Source organism: Salmo salar, chromosome ssa12 (genome assembly GCF_905237065.1).
Source record: "Salmo salar chromosome ssa12, Ssal_v3.1, whole genome shotgun sequence".
In the NCBI taxonomy this organism is placed as follows: domain Eukaryota; kingdom Metazoa; phylum Chordata; class Actinopteri; order Salmoniformes; family Salmonidae; genus Salmo; species Salmo salar.
Window position 1 is genome coordinate 36,854,577 of NC_059453.1, and position 23,615 is coordinate 36,878,191.

The 23,615-nt window shown below is 41.5% G+C and overlaps 1 protein-coding gene across 1 annotated transcript in view; it reads left to right on the top strand.

The window, feature by feature from the left end:
* Positions 1 to 23,615, top strand: part of LOC106564801 (potassium voltage-gated channel subfamily H member 1) — a 73,659-nt gene that overhangs the window by 15,554 nt on the left and 34,490 nt on the right. The window contains exons 9-10 of the mRNA XM_014131207.2: positions 9,267 to 9,466; positions 16,326 to 16,578. Of these exons, the coding sequence (XP_013986682.2) occupies positions 9,267 to 9,466; positions 16,326 to 16,578 (453 nt within the window). The remainder of the gene's footprint in view (positions 1 to 9,266; positions 9,467 to 16,325; positions 16,579 to 23,615) is intronic.

Here is a 23,615-nt window from a genome sequence, read left to right on the forward strand (position 1 = left end):
AAAGTTACACATTTGTACTTTGACGCAATAGCTTCTACTTGAAATATAGTAGCAGTGGTAGTCTTTTTGTGAATTTGAACTGCTTTAATAAGTCTGGTTTTAGGATTTCTGCCCAGGTCTTTTAAAAGGAAATAGCTCTGCCATTTGACGTAAGCTGAGAGTTAGCTAATACTAATCATTTCTCCTTTTCGAGTTGATAAAGTCATGTTCTCTTTTTTTGGGCCAGTATTGATGACTTGTTTGAACTCAAATTCAACATAGCAGTTGTCATCCTCAAATAGAATACATTATGGAAATGTTCTCAAAAGAGTAATTGACTAAAATGAGAAAATTCACTTCATATACAGTACCAGTCAAAAGTTTGGACACACCTACTTATTCCAGGGTATTTCTTTATTTTGACAATTTTCTACATTTTAGAATAATAGTGAAGCTATGAAATAACACATATGGAATTATGCAGTAACCAAAAAAGTGTTAAACAAATCCAAATATATTTGATATTTGAAATTCTTCAAAGTAGCCATCCTTTGCCTTGATGAAAACTTTGCACACTCTTGGCATTCTCTCAACCAGCTTCGTGAGGTAGTCATCTGGAATGCATTTCAATTAACAGGTGTGCCATGTTAAAAGTTAATTTGTGGAATTTCTTAACTTCTAAATGCGTTTGAGCCAATCAGTTGTGTTATGACAAGGTAGGGGTGGTATACAGAATATAGCCCTATTTGGTAAAAGACCAAGTCCATATTATGGCAAGAACAGCTCAAATAAGTAAAGAGAAACGACAGTCCATCATTACTTTAAGAAATGAAGGTCAGTCAATCCGGGAAAATTTGTGCAGTCGCAAAAACCATCAAGCGCTAAGATGAAACTGGCTCTCATGAGGACCACCACAGGAAAGGAAGAACCAGAATTACCTGTGCTGCAGATGATAAGTTCATTAGAGTTACCAGTCTCAGAAATTGCAGCCCAAATAAATGCTTCACAGAGTTCAAGTAACAGACACATCTCATCATCAACTGTTCAGAGGAGACTGCGTTAATCAGGCCTTCATGGTCTAATTACTGCAAAGAAACCACTACTAAAGGACACCAATAAGAAGAAGAGACTTGTTTGGGCCAAGAAACACGAGCAATGGACATTAGACCAGTGGAAATCTGTCCTTTGGTCTGATGAGTCTAAATTTGAGATTTTTGGTGTGTGGTTCCCACCGTGAAGCATGGAGGAGGTGGTGTATGGTGCAGGGGTGCTTTGCTGGTGACACTGTCAGTGATTTATTTAGAATTCAAGGCATACTTAACCAGCATGGCTACCACAGCATTCTGCAGCGATACGCCATCCCATTAGGTTTGCGCTTAGTGGGACTATCATTTGTTTTTCAACAGGACAATGACCCAACACACCTCCAGGCTGTTTAAGGGCTATTTGACAAAGAAGAAGAGTGATGGAGTGCTACATCCGATGACCTGGCCTCCACAATCACCCGACCTCAACCCAGTTGAGATAGTTTGGGATGAGTTGGACCACAGGGTGAAGGAAAAGCAGCCATCAAGTGCCCACCATGTGGGAACTCCTTTAATTAAGACTGTTGGAAAAGCATTCCAGGAGAAACTGGTTTAGAGAATACCAAGAGTGTGCAAAGCTGTCCAAACTTTTGACTGGTACTGTACATTTGAAGTGTCATGCTTTCAAACGGTACCCTATTGTATATGCAGATGCTGCCAGGTATTTGTCTTTTCAAAATGTTAACCAATTGCTTTGAATAGTAAACTGCCTATTTTGTCATACTACACATTTTCCCTTCTTTGGCTCATTGCTCGCTCAGTGGGAGTGACGCGCCCAAGGGGCGGGTGGTGTACAGGACTCAACCCATTCTGAAAATAAATATGAGCTAAATCAGGTAGTCTTGGCTAAAGACCATGGGTATTATGCATCAGAATAATGATGCCAATGTAGTGCATTGAAATACATTTTATGAGCCCATTTGACCCACTGATAAAATCCTAGTGTCAGTTTATACTGATTCTGAGTTGTCAGCAATTGAAAAATTGGCACCCAGTGCCAGTACAAGATGACAGGGGACCACTTAGGTAGGTTGACTGACATCCTGCCTACCCCTAAAAATACGTTTCAATGGAGATTCTGATTCATGCAACTGCCACTATAGGCACTAAAGATTTTGACCGTTTGGTGTAAATCACAAGGTAGCTGGTTCAAATCAAATCAAATGTTATTGGTCACATACACATATTTAGCAGATGTTATTGCAGGTGTAGTGAAATGCTTGTGTTCCTAGCTCCAATAGTACAGTAGTATCTAACAATTCACAACAATGCACACAAATCAAAAAGTAAAATAATGGAATTAACAAATATATAAATATTAGGACGAGCAATGTCGGAGTGGCATTGATACAGTAGAATGGAAAACAGTATATACATATGAACTGATCAAAGCAGTAAGTAAACATTATTAAAGTGACTAGTGTTCCATTATTAAAGTGATCAGTGATTCCATGTCTATGTATATAGGGCAGCAGCCTCTAAGGTGTAAGGTTGAGTAACCGGGTGGTGCCCGGCTAGTGATGGCTATTTAACAGTGATAGCCTTGAGATAGAAGCTGTTTTTCAGTCTCTCGATCCCAGGTTTGATGCACCTGTACTGACCTCGCCTTCTGGATGATAGCGGGGTGAACAGGCCCTGGTTCGACTGGTTGATGTCCTTGATGATCTTTTTGGCCTTCCTGTGACATCTGGTGCTGTAGGTATCCTGGAGGGCAGGCAGTGTGCCCCCGGTGATGCGTTGGGTAGACCGCACCACTCTCTGGAGAGCCCCGCGGTTGCTCGCGGTGCAGTTGCCATACCCGGCGGTGATACAGCCCGACAGGATGCTCTCAATTGTGCATCTGTAAAAGTTTGTGAGGGTCTTAGGGGCCAAGCCGAATTTCTTCAGCCTCCTGAGGTTGAAGAGACGCTGTTGCGCCTTCTTCATCACACTGTCTGTGTGGGTGGATAATTTCAGATTGTCAGTGACGTGTACACCGAAGAACTTGAAGCTTTTCACCTTCTCCACTGCGGCCCCATCAATATGGTTATGGGCATGCTCCCTCTGCTGTTTCCTGAAGTCCACTATTAGCACCTTTGTTTTGTTGACGTTAAGGGAGAGGTTATTTTGCTGGCACCACTACGCCAGGGCCCTCACCTTCCTGTAGGCTGTCTTGTCATTGTTGGTAATCAGGCCTATTAACGTTGTGTCGTCTGCAAACTTGATGATTGAGTTTGAGGCGTGCTTGGCCACACAGTCATGGGTGAACAGGGAGTACAGGAGGGGCCTGAGCACACACCTTTGTGGTGCCCCTATGTTGAGGATCAGCAAAGTGGAGGTATTGTTTCCTAACTTGGGGGCGGCCCGTCAGGAAGTCCAGGACCCAGTTGCACAGGGCAGGGTTCAGACCCAGGGCCCCGAGCTTAATGACGAGCTTGGAGGGTACTATGGTGTTGAAGGCTGAGCTATAGTCAATGAACAGCATTCTTACATAGGTATTCCTCTTGTCCAGATGGGATAGGGCAGTGTGCAGTGCGATGGCAATGGTTCAAGCCTAACACAGGATCCTGGGGAATATACGTTCACAGGGGGTGTTTTGGACTCTTATTGTCTCACACAACCAGCAGACACATTCGGTGTCAATGATCTAGGACAAAAGCTCTGGGCAACATGCAATTCCAACCCTAGCACACACGCGCACACACACACACACACACACACACACACACACACACACACACACACACACACACACACACACACACACACACACACACACACACACACACACACACACACTCCTCACTCTGACAGTTAGCTACCTGCAGCTAAAGCCCAGCTTGCTGCCTTATCCAAGTGTCACCAAAGAGAGACCCTGTGCTTGGCGGCAAGCCCTAATGGTGATCACTCCCCCCATGAGGCAACATTTGGAGTTGAGAAGTAGGGAGAGTTTGTGCCTTCAGGGCAAGGTGATTACACTCTGAGGAATGACTGTGTGCGAGCCAGCCTGGAATAAGCCCCAGACATGAGCTAAGTGGCTTGTCAGCCAGCTCTGGGTTTAATTTAGATTTAGGAGTCACACTTAATGTGTTGCACGGACAATCAAACACACTGAGTGTTAGGACCACTGCATGGTAATAGATTTGTAGGAAGTTGTTGCCATGGCAACCAATGTCCAGGTGAACCATTTTAGCTCATTAGCTTAGTAAGTTGTGAATATCTTAACAATCTAAAATTACTCTAAATCTGCTGTGCCTTATTACTTGGACTGATCTTTTTATTGATGCACTGAGTGCCTGAAACTACTTCTTGAGTCGGCTCAAGAATCCAATGGTAAAAATAGATGATCCAGTTCGGCAGACCACACACAGCATAGTTTCACTAGCCCAGTTTCTCCTAGCCCCAAAGCCTGGTTACATTTCCACTCGTTAATGTGAAGAATGTCACATGTAGAGGGTTCCACTACCGTAAAATAAGAACTCGAATTGACCTCAGAATCTCAGATCCTCAGTGAGACCAATGCCTGCTTTAATTTTCCAGTATACAGTACCAGTCACAAGTTTGCGCACACCTACTCTTTCAAGGGGTTTTCTTTATTTGTACTATTTTATACATTGTCAAATAATAGTGAAGACATCAAAACTATGAAATAACACATATGGAATCATGTAGTAACCAAAAAAGTATATATATTTTATAATTTTATATTCTTCAAAGTAGCCACCCTTGGCCATGATGACAGCTTTGCACACGCTTGGCATTCTCTCAACCAGCTTTTTCAGGTAGTCACCTGGAATGCTTTTCCAACAGTCTTGAAGGCGTTCCCACATATGCTGAGCACTTGTTGGCTGATTTTCCATCATTCTGTGGTCCAACTCATCCCAAACCATCTCAATACATATATATACAGTTGAAGTCAGAAGTTTACATACACTTAGGTTGGAGTCATTAAAATTCATTTTTCAACCACTCCACAAATTTCTTGTTAACAAACTATAGTTTTGGCAAGTCGGTTAAGACATCTACTTTGTGCATGACACAAGTAATTTTTCCAACAATTGTTTACAGATTATTTCACTGTATCAAAATTCCAGTGTACTATGGTGCCTTCAACACCATAATACCCTCCAAGCTCATCAATTCCTGTGCTTTAATTCCAGAAAATGATGTCATGGCTTTAGAAGCTTCTGTTAATTGACATAATTTGAGTCAATTGGAGGTGTACCTGTGGATGTATTTCAAGGCCTACATTCAAACTCAGTGCCTCTTTGCTTGACATCATGGGAAAATCAAAAGAAATCAGGCAAAACCTTAGAAAAAATATTGTAGACCTCCACAAGTCTGGTTCATCCTTGGGAGCAATTTCCAAAAGCCTGAAGGTATCACGTTCATCTGTACAAACAATAGTACGCAAGTATAAACACCATGGGACCACGCAGCCGTCATACCGCTCAGGAAGGAGACGCGTTCTGTCTCCTAGAGATGAACATACTTTGGTGTGAAAAGTTCAAATCAATCCCAGAACAACAGCAAAGGACCTTGTGAAGATGCTGGAGGAAACAGGTACAAAAGTATCTATATCCACAGTAAAACGAGTCCTATATCGACATAAACTGAAAGGCCGCTCAGCAAGGAAGAAGCCACTGCTCCAAAACCTCCATTAAAAAGCCAGACTAGGGTTTGCAACTGCACATGGGGACAGAGATCATACTTTCTGGAGAAATGTCCTCTGGCGAGATGAAACAAAAATAGAACTGTTTGGCCATAATGACCATCCTTATGTTTGGAGGAAAAAGGGGGACGCTTGCAAGCCGAAGAACACCATCCCAACCGTGAAGCATGGGGGTGGCAGCATCATGTTGTGGGGGTGCTTTGCTGCAGGAGGGACATGAGGAAGGGAAACGATGTGGATATATTGAAGCAACATCTCAAGACATCAGTCAGGAAGTTAAAGCTTGGTCGCAAATGGGTCTTCCAAATGGACAATGGCCCCAAGCATACTTCCAAAGGTGTGGCAAAATAGCTTAAGGACAACAAAGTCAAGGTATTGGAATGGCCATCACAAAGCCCTGACCTCAAGCCTATAGAAAATTTGTGGGCAGAACTGAGAAAGTGTGTTTGAGCAAGGAGCCTTACAAACCTGACTCAGTTACACCAGCTCTGTCAGGAGGAATGGGCCAAAATTCACCCAACTTATTGTGGGAAGCTTGTGGAACGCTACCCAAAACGTTTTGACCCAAGTTAAACAATTTAAAGGCAATGCTACCAAATACTAATTGAGTGTATGTAAACTTCTGACCCACTGAAAGAAATAAAAGCTGAAATAAATTATTCTCTCTACTATTATTATGACATTTCACATTCTTAAAATTAAGTGGTGATCCTATCTGACCTAAGACAGAGAATTTTTACTAGGATTAAATGTCAGGAATTGTGAAAAACTGAGATTAAATGTATTTGGCTAAGGTGTACGTAAACTTCTGACTTCAACTGTATATATACATACATATTGTCACGTCCTGACCAGTGAAGGGGTCATTTGTAATTGTAGTATGGTCAGGGCGTGGCAGGGGGTGTTTGTTTTGTGTGTTTTGGGGTTTTTTGTTTCTAGGGGATTTTGGTTCTAGTTTTCTATTTCTATGTTTCTTTTTCTATGTGTGGCCAGGTATGTCTTCCAATCAGAGGGAGGTGTCTTTCGTTGTCTCTGATTGGAAGCCATACTTAGGCAGCCTGTTTTTCCTGTGTTTTTGTGGGTGGTTGCTTCCTGTATAGTCTGTGTACCTTGCAGAACTGTTGATTGTCGGTTTATTGTTTTCGTTTAAGTGTTCACTTTATTAATAATAAAAGAAGATGAGCACTATACCCGCTGCGTTTTGGTCACCTTTCATCGACGCTTGTGACATATATATATATATATATATATATATATATATATATATATATATATATATATATATATATATATATATATATATATATATATATATATATATACAGACACACACACATATATCTACATACATACATACAGTGCATTTGGAAAGTATTCAGACCTCTTCCCTTTTCCACATTTTGTTACGTTACAGCCTTATTAAAAAATGTATTTAATTATAATTTTTTCGCATCAATCTACACACAATACAATACCACAAAGTGAAAACAGGTTTTTACAATATTTAGCAAATTTATAAAAAATAAAAAACATACCTTATTTAAGTATTCAGACCCTTTGCTATGAGTTTCGAAATTGAGCTCAGATGCATCCTGTTTCCACGGATCATCCTTGAGATGTTTCTACAACTTGATTGGAGTCCTGTGGGAAATTCAATGTGTTGGAAATTATTTGGAAAGGTACACACTTGTCTATATAAGATCCCACAGTTGACAGTGCATATCAGAGCAAAAATAAAGCCATGAGGTCGAAGGAATTGTCCGTAGAGCTCCAAGACATGATTGTGTCGAGGCACAGATCTGGAGAAGCGTATGAAAAACATTCTGCAGCATTGAAGGTCCCCAAGAACACAGTGGCCTCCATCATTCTCAAATGGAAGAAGTTTGGAACCACAAGAACCACTCTTCCTAGAGCTGGCTGCCCGGCCAAACTGAGCAATCGGGGGAGAAGGGCCTTGGTCAGGGAGGTGACCAAGTACCCGATGGTCACTCTGACAGTGCTCCAGAGTTTCTCTGTAGAGATGGGAGAACCTTCCAGAAGGACAACCATCTCTGCAGCACTCGGAAGCCACTTCTCAGTAAAAAGCACATGACAGCCCACTTGGAGTTTGCCAAAAGGCACCTAAAGGACTCTGACCATGAGAAACAAGATTCTTTGGTCTGATGAAACCAAGATGGAACACTTTGGCCTGAATGCCAAACGTCACGTCTGGATGAAACCAGGCACTGCTCATTACCTGACCAATACAATCCCTATGGTGAAGCATGGTGGTGGCAGCATCATGCTGTGGGGATGTTTTTCAGGGGCAGGGACAATAGTCAGGATCGAGAGAAAGATAAATGGAGCAAAGTACAGAGAGATCCTTGACATTGCTTCTGATAACTGAATGATCCAGCTTAGTGTATGTTGCCAAGACAGTCCCAAGCTGTTGCATGTAACAGGAGTCAACAGTATACTGTTGCATTTTTATCCCAGGCGGCTACCCATAATTCAGTTGTGTGGCTTGATCAGACAGGTCTATTTGGCCCGTCACTCATTACTGCTGTGCTGGAAAAATGACACAGACGTTTTTAGCCCAGCCTAATGGTTCTGAGCGTCGCCCCATTGTGTATCTGACAGGCCCTCTCTCGTCCCCCTGACTGTTTACCTGTTGTGCTCGCTCGCCGCCTCTGTGAGGACCGATAGCGTCAACAACAACACCGCAGCTTCAATAATATAGTCATGTCATCCACCTTCTAAAATGTCCTTTGCAAGGTTGCACAATATCCCCTATAACAATTATGATGACCCCTTGGTTATAATAAAGCCAGTGATTATGGTGTGCCACCTGAACGAATGAAAACGAGCACTATGTTTCACTTCCCTTGAAAATGGATGCCACCAGTGTCATCACTAATTGTTGACAGGACCTCTATCGATTTCTCTGACCCTGCTGTGGAGGAGTGGGACACTGGAAGGGGAATAGGGTGACACATTCTCAGGCAAAGTGCTGACTTGGGTATGAATTGTGAGAGCCAATATTGATTGGCTAGCTGCGGGATTGAGACACAGAATGAGCGATTGCTGATTGGTTAGCAGTCAGTGGGAAGTGAGAGAGAGCATGACACCATTTGTGTTTACAGACCATCTCCAAAAGCCCATTATGACCAATGGAGGGATAATGTCCATGGAAAAGAAGATATGATGAATGTAACATGCCACTATTGTTTTGTTACACACATCGCTGCATTTGCAAGGGCGCGTAATGATGTTTCCAAGTTATGACTGTGAATATGGGGATATTATTGTGATAGATTTACAGACTGTTGTCTGCCAAGAGAAAACATCAAGGATGGTTCCTTTGGGTCTCTAGTGCTCTGTTCTTTCACAATTAATAATACACTGAACAGTCTTGTCAGTGGAAAAATGCTAATAAACTCGAACCATTATTCTCACCAGCTCATCATTTTAAGGGTCCCTTGGAGCGTTTGCTAGAATCCTTTTGTTGACACATCTACAGTATGCCATATTTGCCAGTACATTGACCACACTCTTTCTTGTTTTTTTTCCAGCACTCCTGTACGCCACCATCTTCGGTAACGTGACTACCATCTTCCAGCAGATGTACGCCAACACCAACCGCTACCACGAGATGCTCAACAGCGTCCGCGACTTCCTCAAGCTCTACCAGGTGCCCAAGGGCCTCAGCGAACGCGTCATGGACTACATTGTCTCCACATGGTCCATGTCTAGAGGCATCGATACAGACAAGGTAACGCAAACGTTGCACAAATCTTCCATACCATTTTGTTACCATCTTACAGTATACATCTTTATTTTATGGCTAAGTTGGTCTGTGAGAGGAAGCAAAAGTTATGCCTCACCATGGATATTACTGGTATGTGTTGGTGGTATTATATTATCGTTGTTATACCATTATTATGCATTTATTATAATTATTATTATATTGATACAATTTATTAGGGATGAAACAATTTACCGATACTCATCGGCACCCGATTCAAACGTTTAAGATATGACTGCATCAGTCCTCGGACCCCATACCGATCCAAATGTATCATGCATTGGTCAGAAAATCAATTCAAACGTTACGAATCGCCGATTCCCTAACATTTTTTTCTCATATTACTTTCTTTTTACCTTCCAAAACGACCTCATATTTTGTGACAACTGATGTGTCCTCTCCTTCAGTGTCAAAATAAAAGCATGTCACTGTTGACAGTCATTGATCTACAAGTCATTTTGCATGCCGAACAACCCCATGGAATATCAGTAGCGTAGTCAAACTGCACACTGTGCCCAGCTTCGTGCGCTGACCAAAGCGAGGTAGAAGGCCTGTTCCTGATCTTGCACATCTGTGTTCGAATGCTAAAATGGTTTGGGTGAAATTAGGGTTTATTAGTTGAGTGACAACCTATGTAATTTGCTAGGTTATTGTTATCAATGCACTGTTGAAAATTGTGTTTTAACCAGAATAAAAGTAAGCTACCAGAAACACAACTCTCATCTAGGTATACAGTGCCTTGCAAAAGTATTCATCCCACTTGGCGTTTTTCCTATTTTGTTGCATTACAACCTGTAATTTCAATAGATTTTTATTTGGATTTCATGTAAATAGTCCAAATTGGTGAAGTGAAATAAATAAAAAAAACGTTCCAAAAATTCTAAAAGATTTAAAACGGAAAGGTGGTGCGTGCATATGTATTCACCCCCTTTGCTATGAAGCCCCTAAATAAGATCTGGCGCAACCAATTTCCTTCAGAAGTCACATAATTAGTTAAATAAAGTCCACCTGTGTGCAATCTAAGTGTCACATGATCTGTCACATGATCTCAGTATATATACCTGCTCGCCTCCCTACCTCTGAGGCAGCACAGTTCCCGCTCAGCCCAGTCAAAACTGTTTGCTGCTCTGGCACCCCAATGGTGGAACAAGCTCCCTCACGACGCCAGGACAGCGGAGTCAATCACCACCTTCCGGAGACACCTGAAACCCCACCTCTTTAAGGAATACCTGGGATAGGATAAAGTAATCCTTCTAACCCCCCCCCCCCTTAAAAGATTTAGATGCACTATTGTAAAGTGGTTGTTCCACTGGATATTATAAGGTGAATGCACCAATTTGTAAGTCGCTCTGGATAAGAGCGTCTGCTAAATGACTTAAATGTAAATGTAAATATACATCAGTTCTGAAAGGCCCCAGAGTCTGCAACACCACTAAGCAAGGGGCATCACCAAGCAAGCGACACCATGAAGACCAAGGAGCTCTCCAAACAGGGACAAAGTTGTGGAGAAGTACAGATCAGGGTTGGGTTATAAAAAAAAATATCCGAAACTTTGAACATCCCACGGAGTACCATTCAATTTATTATAAAAAAAAAATGGAAAGACTATGGCACAACAACAAACCTGCCAAGAGAGGGCCGCCCACCAAAACTCACGGACCAGGCAAGGAGGGCATTAATCAGAGAGGCAACAAAGAGACCAAAGATAACCCTGAAGGAGCTGCAAAGCTCCACAGTGGAGATTGGAGTATCTGTCCATAGGACCACTTGAAGCCGTAGACTCCACAGAGCTGGGATTTACGGAAGAGTGGCCAGAAAAAAATCCATTGCTTAAAAAAAATAATAAGCAAACACGTTTGGTGTTCGCCAAAAGTCATCTGGGAGGTGCTCTGGTCAGATGAGACTAAAAATAAGCTTTTTGGCCATCAAGGAAAATGTCTGGCGCAAACCCAACACTTCTCATCAACCCGAGAACACCATCCCCACAGTGAAGCATGGTGGTGGCAGCAACATGCTGTGGGGATATTTTTAATTGGCAGGGACTAGGAAACTGGTCAGAATTGAAGGAATGATGGATGGCGCTAAATACAGGGAAATTCTTGAGGGAAACCTGTTTCAGTCTTCCAGAGATTTGAAACTGGGACAGAGGTTCACCTTCCAGCAGGACAATGACCCTAAGCATACTGCTAAAGCAACACTCGAGTGGTTTAAGGGGAAACATTTAAATGTCTTGGAATGGCCTAGTCAAATCCCAGATCTCAATCCAATTGAGAATCTGTGGTATGACTTAAAGATTGCTGTACACCAGCGGAACCCATCCAACTTGAAGGAGCTGGAGCAGTTTTGCCTTGAAGAATGGGCAAAAATCCCAGTGGCTAGATGTGCCAAGCTTATAGAGACATATGGACTTACAGCTGTAATTGCTGCAAAAAGTATTGACTTTGGGGTGGGTGAATAGTTATGCACGCTCAAGTTTTCAGTTTTTTTTGTCTTATTTCTTGTTTGTTTCACACAAAAAAATATTTTGCATCTTCAAAGTGGTAGGCATGTTGTGTAAATCAAATGATACAACCCCCCAAAAAATACATTTTAATTCCAGGTTGTAAGGCAACAAAACAGGAAAAATGCCAAGGGGGGTGAATACTTTCGCAAGCCACTGTACCCACTGAGCGGGGTTTACAATAGATTTGATTTAGATTGTTCAGCAATAGTTTTGCTGCACAAAACCCATCAGCAATAGTGTGGTTAGTTTTACTTTAAACAATCAGTGTATATGGTCATTTTTAGACATACAGGTTAAAGTTCATCATTTCATAACGAGGAATCCCTTTTGGGAAGTGCACTAAGCATGGCTAAAGTGGGAGGAGAAAATAAACTCACTACACTTCCAAACGGTCAAAACCATTCAATTTTGAGATTGAATGATCCAAAATTGTGCTATATATTTATTGTCTATGTCATAGCTAATTTGTAAATGATAAATAATGATACATTTACATTACTAGCTCAAACACTTAATCTGCAAAAATGACAAGTTAATTAGTGGGTGGTAATCTGATAGTGGGGTGGTAGATGGCAAGTCTCCTTTATGGCTCAGATTAGGTGCCTACATAGTATACACCAGGGCTGCCCAACCCTCTTCCTGGAGATCTACTGTCCTGTAGGTTTTCAGTCCAACCCTAATTTAGAATATCTGATTCAGCTAGTTAAGGTCTTGTTGAGCAGCTAATTAGTAGAATCGGGTGTGTTAAATTAGGGTTGGACTGTAAACCCACAGGACAGTAGATCTCCAGGAAGAGGGTTGGGCAGCCCTGGTATACACCATAGCATAATTTCCACATGCACATGTACACATCAACTCAGACAGATCCAGCTCAAGAGCTCCATCAGCAGCAGATTTTAATTTAGAATGGAAAATGAATGTGTTTATGCAACAAATATTAGTGCATCGAATCATATCGCATCAATTCATTCTCTAATTCACCCGAATCGCACCAAATCATTTCAAAATAAAACTTAGTGTTCCTGTATCGTATCAGAGCCCATGCATCTAGATACGCATCGAATCATCTTGAAAGGGAATGATGCACATCGCTAGAATTTATTATTATTATTGTATTATGTCAAAAGGGAATAGATTCATACTGAACTACAAATACAATCTGATGTTCTGTCATCTACTGTCATATTTCAACATTACCGGTCCTAATTGTCTTCTCGCTCATCCTAAATTATAATTATTCCTGACCTGGTCCTGCAAATGCCTGTTGGGTATGACCTCTTAACATTTGACACAATAAGAGGTGCAGAGGTAATCATGTGCAATTGGCCCCCTATTCCCAGAACAGGGAGAGACATTTGCATAGATTCACCCCTTTGAAGTTGATGTTAAATGGATCATTCTTCTTGGGGGGAAGTTTTAGCTTATTTTCGACTTGTCGTTTCATTCAAACCTTTTTTAAATGCCCACACCAGTAGAAATCCACTTTTTTGAGCTGAAATACTATGGCCAGAGCTTACCCATTATGTTGCACAACGATTTAAGTCAATAAGTCATCATTTTTAGCAAAGTATGATATCTTTGGGCTTGAAGTGACAAATTTGAACTGCCCATCTGTGTGAATGCGGTGTCTTTTCCTATGATATGACATAAACATTATTGTCAGCCTATGTTTCAGGGCTGGATTTTATTTTAATGTTACCACCCACCAGCATGACATTGTTTATTAATCAGAAACAGCTGCAAAGTTATTACTCTTCGCTACTGAGATGATCCAAACAGCCTTGTGACCAATTGGCTGCCTGAGCCATGGAGCAAATTAAAACAGGGGGTGCAAACGTATGTTTTTTCAACTCCACTTTTTATTTAGCTAGTCTGTATTAAAAAAATATATACGGGACCATTTTATAAAACAGTGTAATTGCATGATACTGTATGATAGCATTTTGCAAACCCGCTCCCCCTGTTGCCCCAAGATCAATGTTTTTGACCACTAAAGTTTTGCTTTACTACACGCTCCACTGCTTTGATCGGTGTAGCGTTAGCTAGAAACCACACGTTTCTATCCAGATAATGAAAAGGCACCCGCAAAAGAAAATTTGAGGAACTTATAGTTACAGCTGAAGTCGGAAGTTTACATACACCTTAGCCAAATACATTTAAACTCAGTTTTTCACAATTCCTGACATGTAATCCTAGTAAAAAATCGCTGTCTTAGGTCAGTTAGGATCACCACTTTATTTTAAGAATGTGAAATGTGATTTATTTCAGCTTTTATTTCTTTCATCACATTCCCAGTGGGTCAGAAGTTAACGTACACTCAATTAGTATTTGGTAGCATTGCCTTTAAATTGTTTAACTTGGGTCAAACGTTTTGGGTAGCTTCCCACAATAAGTTGGGTGAATTTTGGCCCATTCCTCCTGACAGAGCTGGTGTAACTGAGTCAGGTTTGTAAGCCTCCTTGCTCGCACACGCCTTTTCAGTTCTGCCCACAAATTTTCTATGGCATTGAGGTCAGGGCTTTGTGATGGCCACTTCAATGCCTTGACGTTGTTGTCCTTAAGCCATTTTGCCACAACTTTGGAAGTATGCTTGGGGTCATTGTCCATTTGGAAGACCCATTTGCGACCAAGCTTTAACTTCCTGACTGATGTGTTGAGATGTTGCTTCAATCTATCCACATAATTTTCTTTCCTCATGATGCCATCTATTTTGTGAAGTGCACCAGTCCCTCTTGCAGCAAAGCACCCCCACAACATGATGCTGCCACCCCCGTGCTTCACGGATGGCATGGTGTTCTTCGGCTTGCAAGCCTCCCCCTTTTTCCTCCAAACATAACGATGGTCATTATGGTCAAACAGTTCTATTTTTGTTTCATCAAACCAGAGGACATTTCTCCAAAAAGTACGCTCTTTGTCCCCATGTGTAGTTGTAAACCGTAGTCTGGCTTTTTAATGGCGGTTTTGGAGCAGTGGCTTCTTCCTTGTTGAGCAGCCTTTCACGTTATGTTGATATAGGACTCGTTTTACTATGGATATAGATACTTTTGTACTTGTTTCCTCCAGCATCTTCACAAGTTCCTTTGCTGTTGTTCTGGGATTGATTTTCACTTTTCGCACCAAAGTACGTTCATCTCTAGGAGACAGAACGCGTCTCCTTCCTGAGCAGTATGTCGGCTGCGTGGTCCCATGGTGTTTATACTTGCGTACTATTGTTTGTACAGTTGAACGTGGTACTTTCAGGCGTTTGGAAATTGCTCCCAAGGATGAACCAGACTTGTGGAGGTCTACATTTTCTTCTGAGGTCTTGGCTGATTTCTTTTTATTTTCCCATGATGTCAAGCAAAGAGGCACTGAGTTTGAATGTAGGCCTTGAAATACATCCACAGGTACACCTCCAATTGACTCAAATGATGTAAATTAGCCTAACAGAAGCTTCTAAAGCCATGACATCATTTTCTGGAATTTTCCAAACTGTTTAAAGGCACAGTCAACTTAGTGTATGTAAACTTCTGACCCACTAGAATTGTGATACAGTGAATTATAAGTAAAATAATCTGTCTGTAAACAATTGTTGGAAAAATTACTTGTGTTATGCACAAAGTAGATGTCCTAACCGACTTGCCAAAACTATAGTTTGTTAATTAACAAGAAATTTGTGGAGTGGTTGAAAAACGAGTTTTAATGACTCCAACCTAAGTGTATTTAAACTTCCGACTTCAACTGAACATGTCGTTGCGGCGTGCATGATCATGAGCAGTCATTGTAGGCTATAATTTCACTTCCCCTGTGAGCCCAGGCTGACTTGGCTTTGCTGCGAGAAACCTTCCTGCCAAAGATTGCACCATGTCCATTACAATGTATAAACACGCATATCAGCTATCTTTCAATAGTGAACCATATTACTGGAGCGTCATCTTATCATTTCATCTATTTATAAGGTGGATTTGCGGCCGCAATTTATGAACGATGCCAAAACTTTGTAGATAACAATATATGGCGAAGTCAAAGATAGGGCAGTGGCTTCCATCTGTGGCAAACTTTTCCCTAAATAAATGCTTATGACAAATCCAGCTCCAGAACCAGCCATAGAGCCAGCTGGCTAATCTTTTGAATATGATGTAGTAAAAAAATTCAATAAAATAAAATGCAACACAATAACATTAGCTAGTTAGACAAGGTTAGCAAGATAGCTAGATAAGGTTAGCATGCTAACTAGCTACACTGACAGCTGTCAGTGCCCTATTTGTTGAGGTTTATCAACTCCTTGAGGAAAATACCACAACCAATTCGTGAATATGTATAAGTAACCTTCGTCTTGCGCAGGTGTTGCAGATCTGCCCCAAGGACATGCGGGCGGACATTTGCGTCCATCTTAACAGAAAGGTGTTCAAGGAGCACCCAGCCTTCCGACTGGCGAGTGACGGGTGCCTACGGGCCTTGGCCATGGAGTTCCAGACCATCCACAGTGCCCCCGGAGACCTCATCTACCACGCGGGCGAAAGCGTAGACAGTCTCTGCTTTGTGGTGTCCGGGTCCTTGGAGGTCATCCAGGACGATGAGGTTGTGGCCATATTAGGTGAGGGTTTATTTATTCTTAATTTTGAAACCTTAATTTATCCAGGAAGTGCCATTGAGGCCAGAAGACAAGAGGGAGACATGGCCAAGAGGCCATCTTTGGTATCTGTATGTATAGTCAAAATCTGACACTCGAAAACAATTGCATACTAAAATGGTATGTTTTCATGTCCATATCACGCTTAGTGACCTTTAAATGCATAGAGCATTGATGGACCTGGATTATTGCTCATTTGGTGAAATTGAGGTCAGAGTAAAGTGGATTGTGCTGAAAAACATTTGTTTCCTGTTTGTGTACACCTGGCTGTAAGGTATTGCATCACATTAGTATTCAAGACGACACTGGAGACTCTGACTGCCGAGATCCACCCCTTGATGTGGGTTCACGTCTGCTGCTTTAAAGCGTAAACCAGCCTCAAAGTAGCAAATTACATCTGTGCTTCTTTTTAATGAAAAGTGAATAAAAGCGTTCCTATTCTCTATACAATCTGTTCAGGAAGTATGCTCAAGGGCCTATATTGGAGCAAACTCTATTTTTATGCATGAAGTAATTTTTTTGATAAGAGCCATGACAATATCTATGCAACCCCTTAGGGCGATTCTCGTGAATCCGTTATTATGCGGAAACGAATGTTGTGAAAATTAGCAGTGTCCAAGCAAACAGTAGTAGTCCTAACTGTAATAAACAAAATCAGCTTTGTGTGAATCTCAGGAGGTGACGTACAGATGTAGGATCTTAATTTGAGCCCGTTTCAATTTGCTACAGCAGGAAAATCATCCTGCAGCAACAGGAAATGTGAATTATTATGTAGATTATGATGTAATCCAGTCTGAAAATTGAGTCTGAAATTTGAAAGTGGAATTTACAAACTTCAGAAGCCTTTTTTAAACCTCATATGCTACAAGTTAAAAATATCCGCATTGCAGGAAAGTTCTTCTGCAACAGGGTGGTCAAACAGGGCGGCGGGTAGCTTACTGGTTAGATCGTTGGGCCAGTAACCGAAAAGTAAAAAAAACAGTTGAGGTGCCCTTGACCAATGCACTTAAACATAATTTGCACCAGGGGCACCGTACTACTATGTCTGACCCTGTAAAAACAACACATTTCACTGCACCTCTCCAGTGTACAGTATGTAACAATAAAACAAATAATAATAATTAAGATCCTATATCTGTTATGTTTAACCACATGAGAAGTCAAATGAAGACAAAAGGACACTTTCTGAAATGATACTTTGAGACTGGAACCTGATGTGAAGAGAACTTGGTCACATTTTCATTTAAAAGGCACTGTAGGTGTACAGCAGGATTCTCCAACCTTTTCTAGCATGAGAACTACTTTTTATTTTTTTTATTACATCAAAATGGAAATAAATGAAAAAACAACATCGCAATTTTGCGCTACCACAATATTTTGCCTTATAATATTAAATCGGACAAAGATAGATTACATAATAGTTATATATTAACCATATTTTCTCATCTCACTTTAAAAGGATTTTTTTTCACAATTTTCACAATTGTTTAAACATGTTCAAAATTAGCCCTTCCAATCAGGTGCGCTCCAGTAATCCTTGTCATGCACGCTCCTCGTGATAGAATAAATGTCTTTATTCTCTTCACAAACTGCAAATTCATCATGCATTTCCATGGCTTGACATAAGGTAATTGACCACCAGAATCATAAAGATATTTTTGACCACTGTTTTTGATACATCAAGTCAATTGACTAAGGCATAATTCTAATGTCATATATAATTATATGGTCACTTGTTTATACTGTACTTTGCTAACACTATAAAAGCAATATGAACTAGAGGAGACCATGGCATGTGCTCATCAGTTTACATTGTGTTACTTTCGTCCCACCTGTCTCTCCTGTAACTTCTCCCGGGCTAAAACGCAAGTCTAGCTAGCATGATACTTGAAACCTATGCTGTCATTTAGTTTTGTTTTGATACTTTAAACACTTCCGGGTCCGTTTTTCTTCTTTATTGCCATGTTATAACCAGCAGCACACAGCAATGCTGACCATATTTTGCTTTTATGAGAGATTTGCATTCAGAAATGCAAGCTGCCTCACTTTCGAGGGGCTGATGCGGTTTCTTCTCTCAGTAATTATTTGTCCCGTTTTTGAGAACGGATGTGGCCAATATGCAGTCTCCCTGTCATGACTTTAGTAAGCCGTGGGTAGACAGAGGCCTTGTTCTTCCACCAGCTCAGAGGATCTGCAGATCTTTGGAGGAGGGGCTCCTCCAAACAGGATTGGACCTCCATTATGGCATCTGCTGAGGGATTCCTTCGTGCTGCATCCCCAGTTGCTCTCTCGTCAAACAGCAGACGTTTGTGGCACTACTGCTGGTGCTTCTGCTCCATCTGATCCCTCTTTTTCTTGTTGCCCTGGTACTTGAGCCAGCTGACTGCTGGGGCTGTCCCTCCCTTTTGATGAGGTTATTCTTTGAAGAGCCACATCAATCGCTCTGGCATCAATCGCTCTGGCACACTACTGTGTAAGTGCAGCGGTTTCTGATAGCACGTGATTATATTCCATTCTGTGGAACGTTCTGTCCATTGATGAACATAGGGTGTCCCTCAACTCTGTCACATGTCTTGTGGTTACATTTGCTTCTCTCTGGTGGTTGGCTGTGATTCGCTGCAGACCCTTACACAGTAGTGTCATTTTTGAGGCTGTCACATAGCTGAAAAGAGATAACAGTAACTTATTAGTTCAGGTTCATGTTTTGTCTACTGATACTACATTCTCATCTACTGCTCATATACATATATAATACTGGATTAAATAATGATGTAGTAATAACTGCTTACTGTACCTCTCTCCACTGAACTCCACAGTGACCTGCTCAAAGGGTTCCAGGACTCTGCACACTTCCTCCACCACCTCCCATTCCTCTTGGGTCAGAGCATCAACAGGTGCATTGACAATGGCCAGGGTAGAGATGATGGCATCCTTTGACTCAAGAAACCGCTTCAACATATACAATGTTGAATTCCACCTTGTAGTGCAGTCTTGTTTAGGCCTCAGCTCAGGCATCCCCATCTGGCATTGTGTAGACTTTAGTTTTTCAGCACCTACTGTGCTCCTGTGGAAGTATTCCACAGCTGCTTTCACTTTGTCCACAGTGGGCTTCATCACCTTCAGAGCATCTCTTACAATAAGGTTGATTGTGTGGGCAAGACATGGATGATGGGTCCATTTTACAATTTTCATGGCATTGGTTATGTTAGCTGCATTGTCGTTAACACAACAGACCACTTTTCCATCTACTTGCCATTCTCTGGCCACTCTCAACAGTTCCTCTACCAAGTTCTCTGAGGTGTGTCTGTTGCTGAACTCAAAGCAGTCCAGAAGACAGCTAGACATTAAAAAAAAATCTTCAATGAAGTGGCGTGTAACCGACATGTAAGAAGTGGTTACCCTTGATGTCCAGCAGTCAGTGGTAAGGCAAACTGTAGTAGCTTTTTGGACTCTTTCCCTCACTGAAGCCTGTGTGCTCTCGTACAGTTTAGGAATAAGTGATTTTGAAAGGGTTTTCCTACTTGGAATTGTGTACATTGGATTTAGACTATTGCTATAATTTCTAAAAACCTCTGTCCTCCATAATCGAAAATGGCTGGAAATCGGTGGCAATCATTTTAACCAATGCCATATCAATTTGGCCGTGTTTTGCTACAGACATAGACTTTATCATAAACTGGTCCATAGAAGACTGCGTTGCTGTGGGTCGCGGAGTAGGCCTACTTGACTGAGTGGATACATCTCCACGTGTGGAGGTGCTGGCTCCACCACTATCACTAGTAGGCCCGCTAGTTTCTCGAAGCTCCGCTACAGCTAGCTTCACAGTTGGGTGCACAGTTCGCATATGCCGGTGTAGGTTGTGCGTAGAACCGGCTTTATATGAGATTTTGTTTTGGCAAATTCTACACTGTGCTCTAACATTGACTACATTATTAAAATGCATCCAAATGCTACTGTGCTTCTGACTAATTTTCCAGCTGTTGTTTTCACAGCTGTCCTTCCTCTCTCTCCTCGGCTGCTAAGTGTGTGACTGTGAGTGAGTTGGCTCGGCCCTCCCTCACGCATCTTTGGTTCATTGGTTGACACTGCGTGTCTGATTGACAGGAACAACAGGTGAGGCTGTTAGTCTGAGCAGACAGTCAGAACGAATGTGTGCGCTTGAGCATTTAGGCCTATATTATTTTATTTCTTTTTTCGTTCTTTGAATTAGTTAATTCTATTCATTTAAATATTTTGATTATTCATATCTTAATTTTTTATTTTTTATATAAATAGATTTGGCTCTTCTGATATGGGAGCCGGCTCCCAACGTTCACCTACAAGAGCCGGCTCTTAGAGCTGACTCGTTCGCGAACGACCCATCACTACTATGAAGTGATAGACAAACGTGCGCATCAAACAGACAGACGGGTAAAATCGCTGGAAATGAATTGGAGATATTGTGTTACGTTTGGCCTTTTAAGCCAATATTGGGTAACCAGGGGTGGGATAATGTCAATGTGGCTTTGATTGGATAGTAGCTGGGGGCTTTATGTTTATGATAGGTTGCGTTGGAACTCATTGCACTCATAACAGGCAGCTTTGCACTCATTTTCACTTTGCTTTCAATTTAGCTACTTGGGTCATCCCAGACTGGCTGCCCAGGTTTTGTTCTATCCCAACACTACCGCACCAAATCCCAACCACAAGGGCTCGATGACTAGTTGATTAGGTAAATCAGGTATTATAGTTTTGGGCTAGGAAAAATAGTTTCAGTTTAGGAAGGTCCCGGACCAGATTTGAAACCCATGCTCTATTACCATTGAGTCAAAGTTTTTCAGCTTAGCCGCCCACTATATAGGAACAAACATGCCATATTTGTGTCAACCTGTAGTGGTTGATATTATTTTCAAATGCTTGTGTGATATAAGCATTTAAAAAATATATCAATTGCTTTTGCAGGTGTTATGCTGTGTTCATGTAGTGTCTTCCAAATAGACTTACAACACAGAGAACCTTTTTCTTGGTTCCTTCAGACATAGTGGGGGAGGAGAAGGGGGACTCTTGAGTCAGACCTCTGTCAGACGCATGATGGTCTGATAACTCATCCTCACAGAGATTAGCTGTGTCACTGTGACAGAAAAACGCTGGTAGGAAGTGGGATGATGAATTTACAATACTCTAGGGCTGCTCTCTGCATCCTTTCGATGATTGTTTTTTCCTCCAAATCGTCAAGCGAGAAGACTGGTTATCACGATGGAGCTCATATTTACGCGAGGGATAAATATTTGGATTGCTCTCTCCCTCTAGCTGGGACTTAACCTTCAAGAAATGAGCAGGAGAATATCCCGCACTAAGAGGGTCTTCACTAGACTTTTTCACTAGACTTTTTGCAGTAATACACTCAGCTACACATATACCGGAATGTAAACTTGCGAGCTTGTCACGTTTCGACTGCTACCTCCGGAGGTAGCACGACACTCTCCCAACAGTTGCCCCCCTCTAAGCACTGTAATGTAAACAGAATTGTCTCGTTGAGCCAACACTCTTACAGCAAAATTGTAATAGCAATGTTTTTGAAACGGCTGAAATGTACATACAATTTCCTTCTTTTTTTTACACTTGTTTTATCTATTTTTTTTTAACCTGAAATTGAAATTGTAGTAACAGCCGTGCCTTTAAATCTCAAGTGTTTTTTTTTTTTCTTGACTGCACCGAGGTCCAGGCAAGAAGTAACTCCCCAGGAAATTATCGTTTTCAGTCGCAATTTTCTTTTACCTCATATAGGTGGTGGGCTGTAGCAAGCTATGATTTAGTTTTCAAAATGATCGAAACTCTATTGAGGCAGGAGCTGGTTTTTATATATTGTGTATATGTATTTCTGTTGGTTGGTAATGTAAATTCTTGCACATTTAAAAAAAATACTTTTATGTTCGCTAGCTGGATAGGCAAACATCACGAGTACTAAACTGTAAACGAATGAAAACTTGTGTACTCTCTCTGCTGATTATGTCAGCCAATCACGTTGTCCGTATCTAAAGGTAGTAAACAGATTTTATTTATTTTATTTTTATTTCACCTTTATTTAAACAGGTAGGCAAGTTGAGAACAAGTTCTCATTTACAATTGCGACCTGGCCAAGATAAAGCAAAGCAGTTCGATAACATACAACAACACAGTTACACATGGAGTAAAACAAACATACAGTCAATAATACAGTAGGAAAATAAGTCTATGTACAATGTGAGCAAATGAGGTGAGATAAGGGAGGTAAAGGCAAAAAAGGCCATGGTGGCAAAGTAAATACAATATAGCAAGTAAAAACACTGGAATGGTAAATTTGTAGTAGAAGAAAGTGCAAAGTAGAAATAGAAATAATGGGGTGCAAAGGAGCAAAAATAAATTAAATAAATAAATACAGTAGTAGAAGAGGTAGTTGTTTGGGCTAAATTATAGATGGCCTATGTACAGGTGCAGTGATCTGTGAGCTGCTCTGACAGCTGGTGCTTAAAGCTAGTGAGGGAGATAAGTGTTTCCAGTTTCAGAGATTTTTGTAGTTCGTTCCAGTCATAGGCAGCAGAGAACTGGAAGGAGAGACGGCCAAAGGAGGAATTGGCTTTGGGGGTGACCAGAGAGATATACCTGCTGGAGTGTGTGCTACAGGTGGGTGCTGCTATGGTGACCAGTGAGCGGAGATAAGGGGGGACTTTACCTAGCAGGGTCTTGTAGATGACCTGGAGCCAGTGGGTTTGACGACGATTATGAAGCGAAGGCCAGCCAACGAGAGCGTACAGGTCGCAGTGGTGGGTAGTATATGGGGCTTTGGTGACAAAACGGATGGCACTGTGATAGGCTGCATCCAGTTTGTTGAGTAGGGTATTGGAGGCTATTTTGTAAATGACATCGCCGAAGTCGAGGATCGGTAGGATGGTCAGTTTTACGAGGGTATGTTTGGCAGCATGAGTGAAGGATGCTTTGTTGCGAAATAGGAAGCCAATTCTAGATTTAACTTTGGATTGGAG